The sequence below is a fragment of the Lynx canadensis genome, chromosome D3 (genome assembly GCF_007474595.2).
Source record: "Lynx canadensis isolate LIC74 chromosome D3, mLynCan4.pri.v2, whole genome shotgun sequence".
Taxonomy (NCBI): domain Eukaryota; kingdom Metazoa; phylum Chordata; class Mammalia; order Carnivora; family Felidae; genus Lynx; species Lynx canadensis.
In genome coordinates this window covers 2,484,026-2,501,842 of record NC_044314.2, presented here as the reverse complement: position 1 = coordinate 2,501,842, position 17,817 = coordinate 2,484,026, and the positions used below count along the sequence as shown (strand labels likewise).

Here is a 17,817-nt window from a genome sequence, read left to right as displayed (position 1 = left end):
TTTACGTGCGCCTCTTGCTCTGCACCCCACAGGCGTGACAGTGACACACGTGACCGGTGACTCCCCTCCGACATCGTGTGTGCTATCCTAGAGTTCTTTAAATAATCGCTCTTGGGTCACGTGGGTCACCCAGTGCTTGAAAAATAGGAACTTCCAGCCATTCGGGCTTGTCGTGCACTTACAAGTCACAGAGTGAGTGTCAGCAGCCTGTGGATGTGACCTGTGGGGCCATTAAAGATACAACACAGCCGTGAGTTGTTGTTTTAGACCTTGGGCCAGTCAGCGTAGTCTCTTTGAGCCTAGTTCGCTCGTGTGTTTAAAATGCGTAACATCGCCTATTTCAGAGGATGCTTTGTGTTGGGTGAATTAGATCATGCGTGTGTCTGGTGGCAATATTAGTATGCCTTAACTACATACATCACGTTGATGTACGAATAAAACCGTGTACACAAAAATTCCCATATGGAAATGAGGGGTTTTTGTTCTGTTTTGCTTTCTAAGAAGCCTTTCAGATACGCAGTCATCCCGGTTCTCTTCCTCTGCAGCTGGTGGTGACTGGACAGTGTCTTTGACGGACGGGAGCTTGACCAGCCTGGAGGGCATACAGTTACAGCTGGCTGCTAACTTAGTCGGGCCAAACGTCCAGATCTCTGGAATCGATGCCTCCAGCATTAACAACATCACGTTACAGGTATGCCGCTTCTGAGGTTTTCCGGGCTTTAATTGGTCAAAATCGCACGTGAGCGCGCTTCCCGTCACAGGTACCTTGTTACACGATCACACGTGAGCGTGCGCTGCCCGTCACAGGTACCTGTTTTGCCTTTCAGATTGACCCAAGTATTTTGCAGCAGACGCTACAGCAGGGCAACTTGCTCAGTCAGCAGCTGCCGGGGGAGCCCGGCCTGGCCTCCCAAAACAGCACCTTGCAGGCACAGGACAGCACGGTCCCAGCCAGTGTCGTCATCCAGCCCATCTCAGGCCTGTCCTTACAGCCCACGGTGACGTCTGCCAGTCTGACCATCGGCCCGCTGTCTGAGCAGGACCCCGTGATGACCACCAGCAGCGGTAAGTGGCAGCCGGGGGTCCAGCTCCTTGCTTGTGGTCACGCATTTGCATTTAGGGCTCCGTGGCTCCCCTTTCCTCTCCTTACCAAGCTCAGCAAACACGTGGAGTGTCCCCAGCACACGCGCACTTTTCCTCTGCTAAGTGATGTGCATTCAGTCTACGCACATCCCTTTCCGCCCACACGTAATTCCCGCGGTCCTGTTGCCTTCCTGTTTCTAAGGCGTCTTGTCTTTCCGGATGAGGGAATTCTACACGTGGTTGATGTTTTCTTCTGAATCTTCTTTTGAAATAACAGTTTTATTAAAATATTAACATATACGATTAAAATAACATTAAAATAACATACATGAAAGAAAATTACTATTCTTTTAAGCCCAGCTTTGTTTTGTTTTGTCACGACGACCAGGGACTCAAGACCTCTCTCAGGTGGTGACATCGCAAGGCCTGGTATCCACCTCCAGCGGCCCCCACGAGATCACCCTGACCATTAACAACTCGAGTCTGAGCCAGGTGTTGGCGCAGGCTGCCGGGCCCGCTGCCGCGTCGTCCTCTGGGTCCCCGCAGGAAATCACCCTGACCATCTCTGGTTAGTCACTTAACGTCTTAAACCTCCTCCCCCCACAGTTGAAGTGTGTCTTAGTCGTATGTATGTATGTTTTCGGCAACACCGAATTTTGCACAAAGCCAGTGCTCCGGAAGTGTTGGTAACACGTGTGGGAAATTCAGGCTTAGCGAAAGACCGTCACAGTTGAGATCTAACCAGAAGTTAAAAGTGAGAGTTCCTCACGTCCACTCTGAGACCACTGTTTGGCCACCTCGCTCTGGTTAGCAGACAGCAGGAAGCCGTGGCTTCGTGTGCCGTTTTCCTGCTACGTGAAACTAGAGGACTGTGGTCAGCAGAACCTGAGCCTGAGGACGCTCTGGGCGCCTCCTGACTTCCCAGGACTCTGCACAGACCGTGTGGAACAGCGTTAAATGTGGGGTAGAGCACTGAAGAGTGGAGAAACGGGAAGATGATGGCCTTTGGCAGTGGAGGTCACTTGAAGTTGGCAAATTGATCCCGTGTGTCAGCCGAGAGCAGGCATTCCGTGTCTCCGGGCTGTCATGTCCACGACCAGATTTCCCTCCGTCTGTGTCGTGTGTGACCTAGGTCAGCCTGGAACACGTTTTACAGCGGTGCGCTGCCCACGTGACTCTTAGCTGTGAGCCCTTTGTGGTCATTAAGAGTCATTTTCAAATTTAGCAGCCCTTTGTATGACCCTTACTATGTGCCAGGCGCTCTTCTACTGACTTTTACAAATACGAACTCATTTAATATTCATTCAAGCCTCATAGCAACCTTATGAGGCTGTTGTTACAAATAAGAAAAACATTTCGCTGGGAGGCGAACGCTGCCCCTGGAGAGAGGGTGTGATGGCTGAAGGGGAGCGTTTTCCCTTAAACACTGGGGAGGGCGGAGGGCGGACCCGGTAACGCACTTGCCCTTCAGGGAGATTCCTGCAGAGACTACTATTGCAAAAGGAAGAAAATTTACTTAGAAAACTGAAGAAAGCTTGCTTTCTTAGGGAGCGTCTTTTCCTTTTAACGCGTGTGAGAAACTTGAGGAGCTATTCTTAGAGTTTTGATTTTGAGCGACGTGAGTGATTTTAGACGCTCTTAGGCAGTGGAAATTAACTTTCAGTTTTATAGAATTCAGTAACCTTCCTACTTTTGTTATATGCATCTGAATTTTAATGTTTTTTATGTTGAGAAACCTTTGTTGATCAAATTAACTCTTTGGTGTGCCCTCTGTGTATGAGGCATTGTGCGAATCCTGTACAAAAGACACATAATCCAAGATTCTGGCTTATAGTTGAGAAAGTGTGTTATTTAGCTTATGGGTTGTGCTTCTGTTTCTCCTGTATTTTCCTATCATTGATCATGTAGATACTTTGCATATTGGCATATTCAGAATAAGGAAGTGAATTTAACTAATTGTTTAAAAGTTAGCTTAAAAGGTTTACCCTAGGAGAAATCTTTAAATCAGTTGATGACAGGAGGTTTGCCCAAACTTTAGGCCGGAGGCTTCTAATTCTCAATCCTCATTGTTACACATCATGAGAATTGTCAAGTCACAAGTCAGCGTTTCCTTATCCCGTTCGGAAAAGGCTGTAGGAAAACAGTTTGCGGTCTCTGTAGAGATTTTCAGTTATTTTTTCCATTAATGTGTATAATTATAAATGCTTGTCGGTGCTAGAAAGCAAAACTTCGATTGAGCTTTGTAGACTCTTAGCAATTCAGAAGTCAGTTGAGAAAAAAATATGGGGTACAAGGCAAGGATAGCCCCCGGGCTCCCCAACTTGTCTCGTGTCTCTACAATAAGGTCCTCTTCTCTGATGGTTTGGTCCAGTTTTCAGTGAAAAGTTATGTCAGGCAGAGAATCAAGAAAGTGATAACCTTCATCCACAGATCCTTTGAAGACGGGTCTGCTCTGCTGATAGGAGTTTGCGTTTTTCCTTTTGCCCATCCTCATGCCCACAGCACGCGGCTTCATTTCCTGCTCCTGTGTCTTTACCTAAGCGTGGCGATGTCGATAATTACACAGCACGGTGGCAGTGCAGCATTCCTTTGTCTTTTGACGCTTTCCCCCTCCGGTTTAGTCTTGCGTTTGCCTAACTTGACAGCAGATGTTTTTAAAGTAACTCGTTCACGTCCAGTCTTTCCAAAGATTCCGTCAGCAGCCGTTCCCCTTCTCTGTTCGTCTGTTTTCCATGCAGTTTGCTTACGCTTATGTGACTCCTGTGGCTATCGAAGCTGGCATCCGCGGGCGGGTCTGGAGGCGAAGGCCAGCGCTTCCTGGAAGGCGAGTGGCACAGGTCCCCTCCCCTCGCCCGCCCTAGTGCCGAGTGTCCCCGCCGCGCAAGCCCGCTCGGTGGCGGCTGGGTTCGGGGGCTCTAGGGTCACCTGCTTTTACAAACATACCTAGCCACACCTGCCAGTCTACCACATTTGGAAGTATTTTCAAGTCAGTTTAAGTTTTAGTCAACAAAGTGTATAATTTTAAGTGCCTAAATACGGAGTTAAAATAGAACTCTTAGGAAGCACTTAAAAATACTTAACAGCTTAAAAAATGGGAACAAATACTGTCATTTAGGGAAAATGTATTGCTGGTCTTTTCAGTTTTTCTAGGAATATTATTAAAAGTGAAATAGCTTTAATTTTAATAAGATGTTATTATATGCTTAGCACACGTGCCAGTATGTAAGTTAACATGTTATTTTCAGATATCACAGTATTAATTTCCACGTAGGTCGAGACCTCATTCAGCACAATTCTTACGGAAATAGTGACCTAAACGGAAGCATAAGATTGTCAGCACCTGCAGTCAATGATCAGTGTCCAGGTGCCACCCTAAGCGGAGGCAGTGATCGGCTGCTCTCGCAGAGTGTACCACTGAGCTCTTCACGTGTGCACGCGGCTGCTGGCTGAGCCACGGACACACTGTGCCACGGTGTGGCCACAGGGCTGTGTCCCCGGTCGGCGGGCGGGGGCAGGACCCCCGTGTCATCTGTGCTCTGTCACGTTTCACGTGATTCCATACTCCCTGGCCTTACCCATGCGTGCAGGGTTAGCAGCCGAGCCAAAATTCTGCTTACCAGGGAGGGCAGGGGAACGGTCCTGTTCCCACACACGAGGCGCCATGGAGTTGCGCGAGTTAGCACTTGGAGGGCTCGTCACAGAACCGTGCCCTGTTCCCCGTGCGGGAACCCAGCCCATTCCTCCGCGCCCTGCAGCCTGAGTCTCCTGTCACCCACCGCCGTTAGGAGAACACAGTTTTAAAATGGCCTGTTGCTAAGCTTTTCAAGTGTAGAGTTCTATAAAAACTTAAATGAGGTCCAGTAACATAAATGACAGCTTCGCAAGTAATGGTCAACGGTTTCCAATGACATGCCTGTCTGGTTTATCTCCTCTTGTAGAGATCTTGTTAATTTCTTAGCCTTCTCATTTTCCAACTCTCTATATCATTTTTTGAGAGGAAAAATTTAATTTTTACATATATTTGGAGGCGCAGCTAGGCTTTTTTTCTTTTTCATGCTCATTTGAGATGCTTTCTTATCCGGTAATTCATTTCTTCACTAACAGACTGTTTAATGTGTACTGTGTGATAAGAATTGTACTCAATCTGGGAACAGAATACTGAGCATGGCAGACGTAGTGCCTTTGCACTTAGGATCCTAGGAACTAATAGGACACAGGCACTTACTGAGGAATCCGTAAATCATTGTAAACTTGTGGCGGTAACGATGTATAAAGGAAAATAGGTCATCGGTCCTGGGGGATTTGACCTGGTTGGGACAGGGCTTCTGTGAGAGTGGGGCTGGCAGTGTGGGGGCGTCTGTCACCCCTGTCGTTTGCTAAAGCATGAAATGAGGCCTGAGTGGTTAAGAACTTTGTCTGAATCCCGTGTCGGCAGATCCAGAGTCTGGATTTTGGGCCCGTGATGTCCCCTCTGTATCTGATCCTTGTGTCTCGTGGGCCGGAGCGAGTGGCTGTCCGGCTCCGGTGCGGACTCTGTTCTGGAATGCTAGCCATGTGAGCTCTCTCAGCCCGCTCCCCTGGGGCCGTGAAATCTCGTGTCTCCCTGGAAGCTCTGCTTAACATCTTTTTGAATCCTGGGCAAATGGTTGGAAAGACCAGTGGTTTCAGGTGTTTCAATTTACATGGAGTGGTTTTCTTGTGCTGCTCTGGGGATCCTGGGTGTTTGCTGGTGCAGCAGATAATTGAAAATGGGAGATGTTCCGATCAGGATGGAGAAGCGGATGGCCTGAGGACCCTGTTTTGGCCACCAGTGTACTTCATTCCAACACTGTCGTCTGGTTAGACAGGAAGCGTTTTCCCTTGGGATCGCCCCCGCACAGAGCCGTAGAGCGTTGCGTGCAGGGGAGGGTCCCTCGTGCAGTAGAGCTGACCACAGCCAGTTGTGCCTAAGGGTCCTGGGTGTTGTGCACTAGCGTTTCTTTGAAAACAACGAACGAGCCCTTTTCCATGATTTAATTTTTTTTCCCTTTGGACTTACTGTTTTAAAGCCAGCTGAGAATACTTTCTTTTTTTTTTTTTTTTTAATTTTTTTTTAACGTTTATTTATTTTTGAGACAGAGAGAGAGAGACAGAGCATGAACGGGGGAGGGGCAGAGAGAGAGGGAGACACAGAATCGGAAGCAGGCTCCAGGCTCTGGGCCATCAGCCCAGAGCCCGACGCGGGGCTCGAACTCACAGACCGAGAGATTGTGACCTGGGCTGAAGTCGGACGCTTAACCGACTGAGCCACCTAGGCGCCCCGAGAATACTTTCTTTTTGATGTGACTTGAGCTTAATTTGGTGCCTTGTTCAAATTTATTTTCCAAGGAATTTAGTGAAATAAAAGTTGAGCTCATAACGTGAACACGTTTGTTTAGTGATGTAATAGCAGGTGTCATAAATACAGGATCGAGTTTATACGACCAGGTCAGTTGTATTATGTTCTCGTGTACCTTTGCCATCATTGAACGATTCCAGATACAGGAAGAAATTCTTCCACACGCTGAACTACTCAGGCCTTGATAGCTGGCAACTATTTTGAGAGGTTTGCAGATCCACTGGTACCGGTGATAATGCGGGAGCTGACCCGTCAGTACAGTACAGGGCGGGACATTGCTTCTTGAAAGGGCGGCGTTTTCCTGAGCGTCAAAGTCACTCCCAGACCAGGCTTCAGGCCACACCGTGCGAGAGTTGAGACCAAAATGACTTTGACACATGACTTAGACATGCCTCTTCTAAAACCCTCAGTGATTTTACAAAACTTCTGTTGCCAGCTAGTCCTTTAGACCAGAGCAGGCTGGCATGCCCGTGACTATTCTCACTTGTAGTTCTTTCCATCTTGTTCACAAGATGGGCCGAGGCTCCCCAGCCCCCCGGGACGGCGTGCATCCTAACTGAAGCGTTGAAAAGAAGTGTGTTACGTTCCAGGGGGCTATACGTGAATCAAAGTACTGCAGTCAGCGTTTCACATGCGAGACAGAAACACAAGCTTGTGTTCGGGTGTCTGACACGGGGCCGAAGGCCATTTCACTGGCTCCAAGGGCGTCCGTGACAGCATCGGACACACGTGCTTGTATCAGAAAACGGTCAGATGTGACGCAAGTGCCCTTTCAGAGGCTTGAGATTTAGCACAACTTTTTAAGGAATTGATCTCAAGCGGGAATCATCTTTTTGTTCTTACCCTAGTCCACTGTTAAGATAATTTTGATGAATAAATTGGGTTATGCTTTCAGTGAAAAAAAGGAATTCTTTCCTTCCTTTGTAAGGTTATTTTAGCCTTGGTGTCTTCTAGATTTAAGTATAATCAATTACTTATTTCCCATTCCCCATTTGTTGGGAACATTTTATAATTAGGGAGGACATTCTCCCCACTTTCTCCTTGGAAACGAATGGCTGGACTGTGTGTTTCCCTGTTCCCGTGACACCCCCCCTCCCCAACCTTTCTTGCCACATCTTTGTTTATCTCAAGAAAAAACTGATCTCACATCCTTTAAACTACTTGTGAAACTTGCCAAAATCATAATTAAGTTTTCTTAGAAGCTATGAAACCTTATGCCAACAAAGATTGAATACAGTGTTGGGTTTGAGGACCGTAAGAGATTTGTTAATCCTTTAGACGTTCCTGTTTTTGGAGTTAGAATCATATGCCGAAGTAGGACCTAGCTCTCTGTGGTACAGCCCGAGCGTTTGTGCTTCAGAGCCGGTGAATGAAAACTGACAGTAAGACTTCGCAGCCTTTGCTCCAGTATTCAGTCTCAGTTTCCATGTTGAGAGTATTTAATTTGAGTTAAAACTGTGGTTTCTGAGCTTTAAATAAATCTTCTTCCGTAATTTAGAACTATATATTGAACAAATGTGATTTAGTTACTTAATTTCATGCTGAAGAAAATTCCATTTTTTTCCTACTCACATCACCTGTTTTTGGACCATTTTGAGGATTGAAATTGTACTTGAGCTGATATCCTCTTTGTGGGAAATGTCTTGAACGAAGCACGCACGTGAAGTGCACCCCCACACTTGGAGAGAGACGTGAGCTCCAGGCGTTGTGTGAGGTTAGTGTCTCCGCTGGCCCGTGTGTCAGGATTCGCTTCAGCGAAACGACACACAGACTTCTGTTTTCTCGTTGCGTTTCTTGTGCTGCACAGCCCTGGACCCTCTCCCTACGTTAATAATCGTCAGAGAGAAAGATGCTACCGGTGGGAGGGGAGAAGAGGTCTCGTTCCTTTATTTCAGGAATTCCTTTATTTCGGGTGAGGTTTGACCAAGTCTTGGCCATCTGAGGAGCAGCTCTTGGCTTTGCTTTTTGTAGATCTGATCCTGGCGAGCCTGGTGCCGGCACGCCTCTCTCCGCCCGGCGCTTTGACAGCCCAACCCCCGTCTTCTCCTTAGTGATTTTGACTGGACATCAGTTCACCCGTCTGGTCACTGCCACGTTTTACAAGATCCTTCTTTTTAATCTTTGCCCACTCCTGTTAAAATCATGCTGGTCTGCAAGAGTAAGGGTGCGTGGAGGTGAGGTTAGAACACGAGCTTGACCGTTGTGCTGGTAACTGGAGTGCTTAGAACATACACCCTCCACAAATCCACACTCCTCCGGTCCTAGCGTGTCTTAGCAGTCCGCTCTGCGCAGATGCCCGGCAAGGTGGGAGGGGTCCGGCGAGGTTGTCTTTGGAGCCCCGGTGGCTGTGCAGAGCAGAGACTCCTAGCCTCCTAATGGTTATACTGCTTTTGAAGGTTCCAGGTCTGTGCAGCACAGTGTGGGACTCCAAGAGTGTGGATCTATGGAGGCATTGTATTTGGAGGACTCCAGTTACAAGTAAGTAACCTAGCTTCCCTGTTGGCCCCTGATCAGAGCAGAGGCTCTGGACCGATGTGACCCAAGTCACTGCCAAGGATCCTCAGGAGTCTCTTTTTGTTTTGTTTTCACACCTAATGAGGACATAGTGTTTTCAACTCTGCTTCAATTACCATCTTGGTGTATCTGTAGCACCGAGCCCAGCGGCTGACACCGTGGATGATAAGTCATGTTTGTTAGATGAATGGAAGCCTAGATCGTGAGATTTGTGCGTGCGTGCGTGTGTGTGTGTGTGTACACGCATGTGCATGTGTGCTATGCTTACCAGTGAAACCTCACAAGCGTGTTTTTGTCGGTGCGGACCGCAGGCCCTTGACACCCCGTGCTCAGCCCTCTCATTTGCCAGTCGGGTGCATGAGTTTCTGTTTCGTAGAAAAGGCCCTCCTTTGCCTGATTCTGTCCCAGATACCTTCCTTTCTCTTCTCATTGGCTACAGGGGGAAAGTGTCAAAAAGTCTTGTTGTCTTTTCCAAAGAAGAGTAAGATATCACGAAGGATAAATTAATGTTTATAGGGCGCATGAGGTTCATTTCAGACGAAGCAGACCTAAAGGAAGTGGAGGGGAGGCCTCAGCAGAGATGGTCACGTGAGCTTTGGAGCCGATCGGTGCTCAGGGGGTCACATTCGGTGCCTTCAGGCTGCTCTCTGGTCCTCGATGGGGACGGTGTCCTGGAAATTCTTGGCAGTTTCCTTCTGCCTTAGCGGTAGTGACTAGGACTGTAGGGTCATATTTTTACTCTTCTCGTCCTGTTTTGTTTTTTCTCTATGTTATACTTAAGCAGAGTGTATTTATGTATATAAAGATATTTAGAAACTATAGAAGCCTTGCCATGAAATGGGAACAAAAGATTCTCTGATTATCTTGGTGCAATTTCAAAAGCGGGGGCGATGTAGACGCTGATGATGACAGACGCAGTTCCTCTATGAAAGCCGCTCTTCCTGTCCCAGCAGAACCGGGCTTATCTAGCTCCGCCACTGATGTGTTCATTCTTCTCTTTTGCAGAACTTAATGCTACAACTGGAAGCCTACCTTCGACGACACCCATGTCTCCGTCGGCCATATCTACTCAGAACCTGGTCATGTCTTCATCAGGGGCGGGGGGAGATGCCAGCGTCACGCTGACTCTGGCCGATACTCAGGGCTTGCTCTCCGGAGGACTGGACACGGTCACACTCAACATTGCTTCTCAGGTAGAGCACGGCCTTTCCTTCATGGAGACTACCCTTTAGTTCATTCTTTCCTAAGTGTGTATTCTGATCGTCTGTTTCAAAATTGTTTTTTTTTTCCTGATGAAAATACAAGTAGTATGTTCAATGCACAAAAGAGAGAACAAGAACATTCCGATAATACAGAAAACTGTGTTCAAAAAATCCTCCTCCCCAGGGGCGCCTGGGAGGCTCAGTCAGATGGGCATCTGACTCTTGATTTCTGCTCGGGTCACGATCCCAGGGTCATAGAGTCAAGCCCCAAGTCGGGCTGTGTGTTGAGGGTGGAGCCCGCTTGCCATTCTCTCCCTCTCCCTCTGCCCCTCTTCTGCTCGCAGGCGCTCACGCTGTCTCTCTCTGTGTCTCTCTCTTCCCCCGTCTCAAAAAAGAAAAAAAAAAATCCACTGCCCAAACGGAACTAAGATTGATGAGTTAGTCTATATATCCTCGTAAACCTTCACGTGTTAACGTTTCTACAGAAATGAGTTCGTGCGTACATCGCGTGGTGGGAACCTCTCGCCCGCTACTGCTTGGTGAATATCTTCCCCATCAGTGATTTCAGGAATACGCAATTTTCAAGTGGCTCCGCAGCATGTAGCTCTAGGAGTTTATTGAGGGGCGTCCTGTGGCCCTCAGGGGCCCCACAGGTGGTGGAGGGATCTCACGCTGTCAGTCACCGTGTCCTTCGATGAGTCAGCAGGTGGCGGTGCTGGATTGCAGGTGTGCGTTTTGAATAGTGCGTTGAGCTGGGACACCGCAGCACGTCTCGGTTTAGTTGGAAAAGCCACGATACGGTAGAACGAAGGTAATTAAGGAGAACCTAGTTTCCCTCTGACCCCCTGGCTCCGAACCCCCTAGGACGCAGAGCGCGTTCGGGCAGCACCATCACTCCGCCCCCGGCGGCCCTGTGCGGTAGGGTACTTACCGGGCCTCCGGGACGACAGTGTCCCGGACCCCGTCATGCCAGGCGCACGCTGGCTGTTTTGACTCTGCAAACTGACTTCCCTCTTCTAGGTTCTAGTTCTTTCCATTTGTAAAAGAGGGACGTTTCCCGCCTCGCCCCCTGGCCAGTGCTGAGCCAGTTTCCAGCCGTACGAACACAGGCCGTCGCGCTTGCGAAGTGCTCGCGGGCTGCTGGCCTGTGGCCCTGTCGGGGCCCCCGGGGTGACACACACGCGGTGCCGGCGCTGCCCAGGCGCCCACCTGGGAGGGCCATTTGGAAGCCAGCGTCCGTGAACCTCATCCTCACCGAGTGGCCTTCTGTGGAAAAGTGTGTGGTGGGCGCTGTGAGGGCGGCGGGGGTGGGGTGGGGGGGGGGGCACCTGCTGAGTTCTGTGCTTCGAGTCCTTGCTCACATCGTGTGACAGTTATGTGTTCTCACGTGTTACTCAGCACCTGTTTGTCATGACACAGTCACCCTTCCGAATACCGAAAATTAGCATTGTGTTGGGGGGGGGCGCCTGAAAATTAGCATTCTGGTGGGGGGGGGGGCGCCTGAAAATAGCATTGTGTTGGGGGGGGCGCGCCTGAAAATTAGCATTGTGTTGTGGGAGGGGGGCGCCTGAAAATAGCATTGTGTTGGGGGGGGCCTGAAAATTAGCATTCTGATGTGGGGGGGGTGCCTTAAAATTAGCATCCTGATGTGGGGGGGGCGCCTGAAAATAGCATTCTGTTGTGGGGGGGGCGCCTGAAAATAGCATTCTGTTGTTGGGGGGGGCCTGAAAATTAGCATTCTGATGTGGGGGGGGGGCGCCTGAAAATTAGCATTGTGTTGTGGGGGGGGCCTCAAAATTAGCATTCTGATGTGGGAGGGGGCGCCTGAAAATTAGCATTGTGTTGTGGGGGAGGCCTGAAAATTAGCATTCTGATGTGGGGGGGGGCTCCTGAAAATTAGCATCTGTTGTGGGGGGAGTGCCTGGGTGGCTCAGTCGGTAGAGCATCAGACTCGATCTTGGGGTTGGGAGGTCAAGCCCTCTGTTGGGCGTGGAACCTACCTACATACATATATGGGGCGGGGGAGGTAGCCGTCTTAAGAGGTCCATGTGCTGTGTTTTCTTTCTAGATGCAGGATGCAGGGAGCCTGATTGTTTTCTGGTGAATCGCTGAATGTTGTTATTTCCTACCCTGATTCTAGCGCGTCCGTCACAGGGCTGGGTTCGGGTTATCCCGTGATCCGGGGCGGCCGGGTAGGGAAGGAGGCTGCACAGAAAGTACCTTTTACGCACTTACTCTGCGAAGAACAGACTGCCGGTCCAGGTCCACGATGCCATAAAGGGCCTTAGTTTATTTGCTCCACCTTTGACTTGCTGCTAAGCTGCCGATTTTATATTCACACGGTGGTAGCTGTAAACAGGACCTTGTATCACGGTCGCCATTCAAAGCCTGACCTACGCGTGGTGCTGCCTTGCCCTTGACCGGCTGTGGCCGGTGCTCGGCCTCGGCGACATGACTGCCGTCGTGTTGCATTTCTCTCCAGCCCCCGGGCCGTGTCCCCGTGTGCACTTCTAGCCATGTGGTTCTGGAAGTAGCGTAAGGTAAAAACTATTCAAGGTGCAGATTTTAATGAAATTCAGTGCCTTTGAATAAGTTTTGCGGGGTGGGGTCAGTTTTGATCAGAAAGAGCCAGGGAACCATTTGTTTTTCTGATTATGGGTTTATTTTCTGTTTGTTAAATTAGATCGCTTTGTTTTTTGCAACAGTAGTATTACTGATCTCCAAGAGAAATTCTGTAGTTTTAATTTGAATCTTTCCTGTCAGCTGCCAAACTTGGATTCACAATGATTTAAAACTGAAAATATGAAAAGAAAAACAGAACAAACCTGTCTTAGCTTTAGGAGTGTAGTTTTTCTAAGTGTAATGAATTGTTGTACAAATGAACCCATCATTGTCAAGAGGTCAGTGAACATCTATGGAAGTGTCTATGAATATGTAAATTATTAGGATTGATTATGATTATAAAAATGTGACCTGGAAATCAAAGGTATTTGTGAGAAATTAATCGTTCTAGCAGTAAGTGTTGCATACAGGTGAGAGTCACTAAGATGCAGAAGCTGAATGGCTTAATATTAGTCCCTTAAGACTATTCACAACATGTGCTGCTTGAATTCAGTGAGGAAATAAGTGAGAGCAGTGAGAAGGAGCTGCTGTCTGCAGGTGAAAGTCACACAGCACGTGGAAGATCAGGGTCCCCCTAAAGGCACGGAAAGGACACGAGATTGTGAACACGTGAATTACAACTTAAAGAGGCAGTATATTTAAAAAGTAATACACTTTTTTGAGTGTCATTTATCTATTTTTCTGTGTCTGTTTATAAAGTCCACAAAAGAAAATGGTTCTCAAAGCAAAAAGAGGTGGTCTTAAGTAGTTTACTTACATCGTATCGTTAAATAGTTTTTAGCCAAGGGTCGAAGTTGAGTCTGTCGTAGCAGAATGTTTGGAACGAACACATTTATGTAAGACCACGATTAATCGTAATTTAAAACGTGCAACTAGCCCAACTAGAGAAGAATATTTTGTGGGGTAAATGATCATTCTGAGACCGAAAAGAATTAGTTTATTTAAAAACACAATGTGTTGAAGCCAAAGGTAGAATACAGTGATGTGACACACACTTGGATTAAGAAGCGACTTTGTAGTTACTCCACTAGGAGAAGTATTAAAAGAAAAATTGGTGAGTTATGAAGATTCCTCTTTCAGCTGCAAACCTGAAGTTAGGTTTTCTTTCCAAATGTTGGACTGTTGTTGGTGGGGGTGGGGATCAGGCCCAGGGTGTGACAGTTTTTTTTGTTTGTTTTTAAAAATTTTTTTTTCATGTTTATTTTTGAGAGAGAGAGAGACAGAGCATGAACAGGGGAAGAGCAGAGAGAGGGAGACACAGAATCCAAAGCAGGCTCCAGGCTCTGAGCTGTCAGCACAGAGTCCGATGCGGGGTTGGAACCCATGAATTGCAAGATCATGACCTGAGCCGAAGTCGGACGCTTAACCAACTGAGCCACCCAGGCGCCCCTAAGTGTGACAGTTTTATAAGGAAATGCAAGCATACGTTTAAAACTCTGTTCAAGAAAGCAGAGTGATTCTTCAGCATTTATTCTGAAAACAAAAAGAAGTAACTGATTCTTGATGGGAATTCTATTTTATATGAATTCTTGTGGGTTTTGGTTTCTTGTTTGTTCGTTTGGTTTTTATTAACTCTATTAGTACAGACAACTGGCCCGGTACAAAACATAGGAAACTTAGTGGTTAGACATGTAAATGTGGTTTTCCGGGTCTTAATAAGAAGTCAGAATTTGACAGTGGGGTGAAGCGGACACTGACAAGTCTGATTGGAGACTCTCGATGTGAAAAGCAGCCGGTTCTGAAGTAACGGGACTTGTTTTAGCCCGGGCTGCTAATTCCAGCTCCTCCGCTTCCTTCCTGTACGTGTCCCGTCCTGGTCCTGGCTTGTTCTGACTCTCGCGGCATTTTCATTGAGGCGCAGCGTTTATTGTAGTTCATTAAGAGTTCTACAGGGAATTGAGGCCATGAGCTGCTACGAATATATTCCTGGTGAGATTAGCACATGGGAATATTAAATTAGGTTGACTTAGAGGGACCTGACAGGGAGTCAGATTTGCCGTCATACGAAGTCTCACCCATCAGTGTGGCAACTCTTGGTAATTTTGCAGCAGTATTTCCCAGACTTGTTTGCACGTGACAGTCCTTGGCTCTCGTCCTGCAGGGTTGATTCAGTAGTAGTGGGTGGGGCTGGAGTCTGGTAGTGGTCCCCTCCCTGCCCGTGACTCTCCTGCAGCCCTCGGCCCAGCAGCGTTCAGGTGCTTGCAAAACCCACGTGTGCTTGAGCGCGAGAATTCCTGTAACTTCTAACACAGTACGAGCCAAATATAGCAAAGAAACACACTGTAAGTAATACTGCAAAGCAAAAATAAATGACTTTCAGATGGCATCATTTTAGCAGATTCAGGTCACTGCATTCATGAGTGTGGCTGATGGTTGAGCATTTATTTTACTAGATGCTTGGTTTTTATATATTAAAAAAAAAATTTGAATATTCATTTATTTTTGAGAGCACGCGAGAGAGAGCAGGAGCAGGGAAGGGGCAGAGAGAGGGAGACACACACCCACAGAATCCGAAGAGGCTCCAGGCTCCGAGCTGTTAGCACAGAGCCCGACATGGGGCTCGAACTCAGAAGCTGCGAAATTGTGACCTGAGCTGAAGTTGGACGCTTAATCGACTGAGCCACCCAGGTGCTCCTGAATGCTTGATTTTTAAATCAGGGTGTATACATTAAGAAGACTTAATATTAGCAGTTAAACCACCAACAGTAAGCTAGTAAGTTACGTTTTGTTTGGGGTTCTTTTCATTAAACTTTTTATTTTGAGATAATTATCGACTCGTCGTCAGTTTTAGGAAAGGATACGGGGGGAGCTGGCGCACCTGTGGTATCCCCAGTGGTAGTATCTTGTAAAGCTGCAGGGGTAGTATCACAGGACCTTCCAGCCCACAAGTTCCAGCCCACAAGGTCCCTCACGTTTGATTTCCTGCATCCCCTTCCCCTGACAATTGCTCACCTGTCCCCCGCTTCTGTAATTTTGTCCCTTCGGAACAAAAGGAGTTGCGATTTCTCCTTGAAAACCCTATAGAAGCTGAGTATCTCAGAGGCCTTAGCTTTCTTTGAGAGTATATGGATTTACTGAGCCAACGCTGGTTCTTAGGTGTATCAGAATTTCTGGCCAGCAGTTGCATTTGTCTTTGATGGGTAAAATTACGAAATGTAAATTTATTAATTTTGTTCGATGCCATTCCCCCAAATCGGATGGTTTGGCGAGAGGGCAGGCAGAGCCGGCCGCAGACAAGGCACCACGGTGCAGGAGTCACCAGTACTTGAAGGGAGCCGTATCGAACCGTCTTCCTCACCGGAGGGGGATAGCGAGCGGGAATCTCTGTGGATGTAGATCGGAACTTTTCAAAATACGTCCGTGTAAAAAAATTTGATATATGGAGACACCTAAAATATCATTTTGGTTTTTTTTGTAAAGGTGCCTGCAGAAAGCAGAGAATCCAAATCAATTTAAGACACTCCTTTTGTCTAGAATCTATGATGATGTCCTTGTAAATTTATGTTCTGCCCCATGTTTCCCTGTGCGCCTTGGGAAGTGTCTTTCCACAAGAAGTGGACCTAAAATTCCTTCACTGCCTTCTCAGTCCATTTTCCACCGCCCACCCCTGCTCAAGTCTCTGCCCCATTGGAGCACAGCTCGCACAGGGTCCCAAAGACACAAGAACAGCCCTTGTCTTCAGCCGTGGGGGACCTGTGACACGGGCCACGTTCTTAATGACCCAAGTTCTCTTGGAGACTCCTGGCCCCTTCGTGCGTGGGTGTTGGCTCTTGAATCCTTGTGTTTCACGCACACGTTCTGATCGCGGGTCGGCCGTGTTGGAGTCTGTGCCGATTCGGCAGCCCGCGCTGTGTGTGTGCGACGTTTGCGTGGCTCCCGCGCTGGCGTGTGCGGTCGGCCCGCCGGGCGCAGTGGGAGGTGTGCTGGAGCAGGCTCAAAGTAGCTGGTGGGCCACAGCAAAATGGAATGTGTGGTGTTTTGGGTTTTTTTTTTAAAGTTGATTTTGAGGGGCGCCTGGGTGGCGCAGTCGGTTAAGCGTCCGACTTCAGCCAGGTCACGATCTCGCGGTCCGTGAGTTCGAGCCCCGCGTCAGGCTCTGGGCTGATGGCTCAGAGCCTGGAGCCTGCTTCCGATTCTGTGTCTCCCTCTCTCTCTGCCCCTCCCCCGTTCATGCTCTGTCTCTCTCTGTCCCAAAAATAAATAAACATTGAAAAAAAAAATAAAATAAAGTTGATTTTGAGAGAGAATGAGCAGGGGAGGAGCAGATAGAGAATCCGAAGCAGGTTCCAGGCTCTGAGCTGTCAGCACAGAGCCGCATGTGGGGCTCGAACCCGTGAACCGCAAGATCATGACCTGAGCTGAAACCAAGAGTCAGATGCTTAACCAGCTGAGCCACCAGGCACCCCCCAAATGTGTGTTTTTAAGCACGAGTGCTTATGATATATATATATTTACAACTTTGTTGAGATATAACGTGTGTGCTGTAGCGTTCACTTGTTCAACTTAAAGTATACAACCTACCGGTCTTTAGTATGTTTACAGAGTTGCACACCCACGACCACATCTAGTTTGGGAACATATCATCACCTCAGAGATGTGGCACCGTGAGCAGCTCGCAGTCACCCCCGTGTCACCCCTGCCCACCTCTCGCTGTCTCCCCCGCCCCTGACAAGCACCAGGCGCTCTCCCCTTCTGTGGACGCACCTGTTTGGGACGCGTCACATGAGTGGGTCTGCACCGGCCCCCCTCACTCGGTGTCTTCTGTTTCCACGGCTCACCCTTCTCGTGGCTGAAAAAAGCGTAGATACACCTCGGTTTACACACCCTTCTTGGTTGCCATGAACGTTCGTGCATAAGCGTTTTTGTTTCCCTGGGGCAGATACCTGGGACGGAGCTGCCCGGTCACCTGCTGATTCTGTGGTTGTTTCCGAGGGCCTGCCAGCTCATTTTCCACAGTAACGGCTCCCGAGGCGATCTTTTAAATTCTTCCTGAGTTTGATAACGGTACGGCCTCTAACA

The 17,817-nt window shown here is 48.3% G+C and overlaps 1 protein-coding gene across 7 annotated transcripts in view; it reads left to right on the top strand.

Annotated features, from left to right (window-relative positions):
• The window catches only part of ZNF236 (zinc finger protein 236), a 108,940-nt gene that overhangs the window by 81,560 nt on the left and 9,563 nt on the right, over positions 1 to 17,817 (top strand). For all 7 annotated transcript variants that reach the window (XM_030337010.1, XM_030337013.1, XM_030337012.1 and 4 more), the window contains 4 exons: positions 546 to 691; positions 828 to 1,065; positions 1,472 to 1,651; positions 9,980 to 10,167. In XM_030337010.1, coding sequence (XP_030192870.1) covers positions 546 to 691; positions 828 to 1,065; positions 1,472 to 1,651; positions 9,980 to 10,167 — 752 coding nt within the window. The remainder of the gene's footprint in view (positions 1 to 545; positions 692 to 827; positions 1,066 to 1,471; positions 1,652 to 9,979; positions 10,168 to 17,817) is intronic.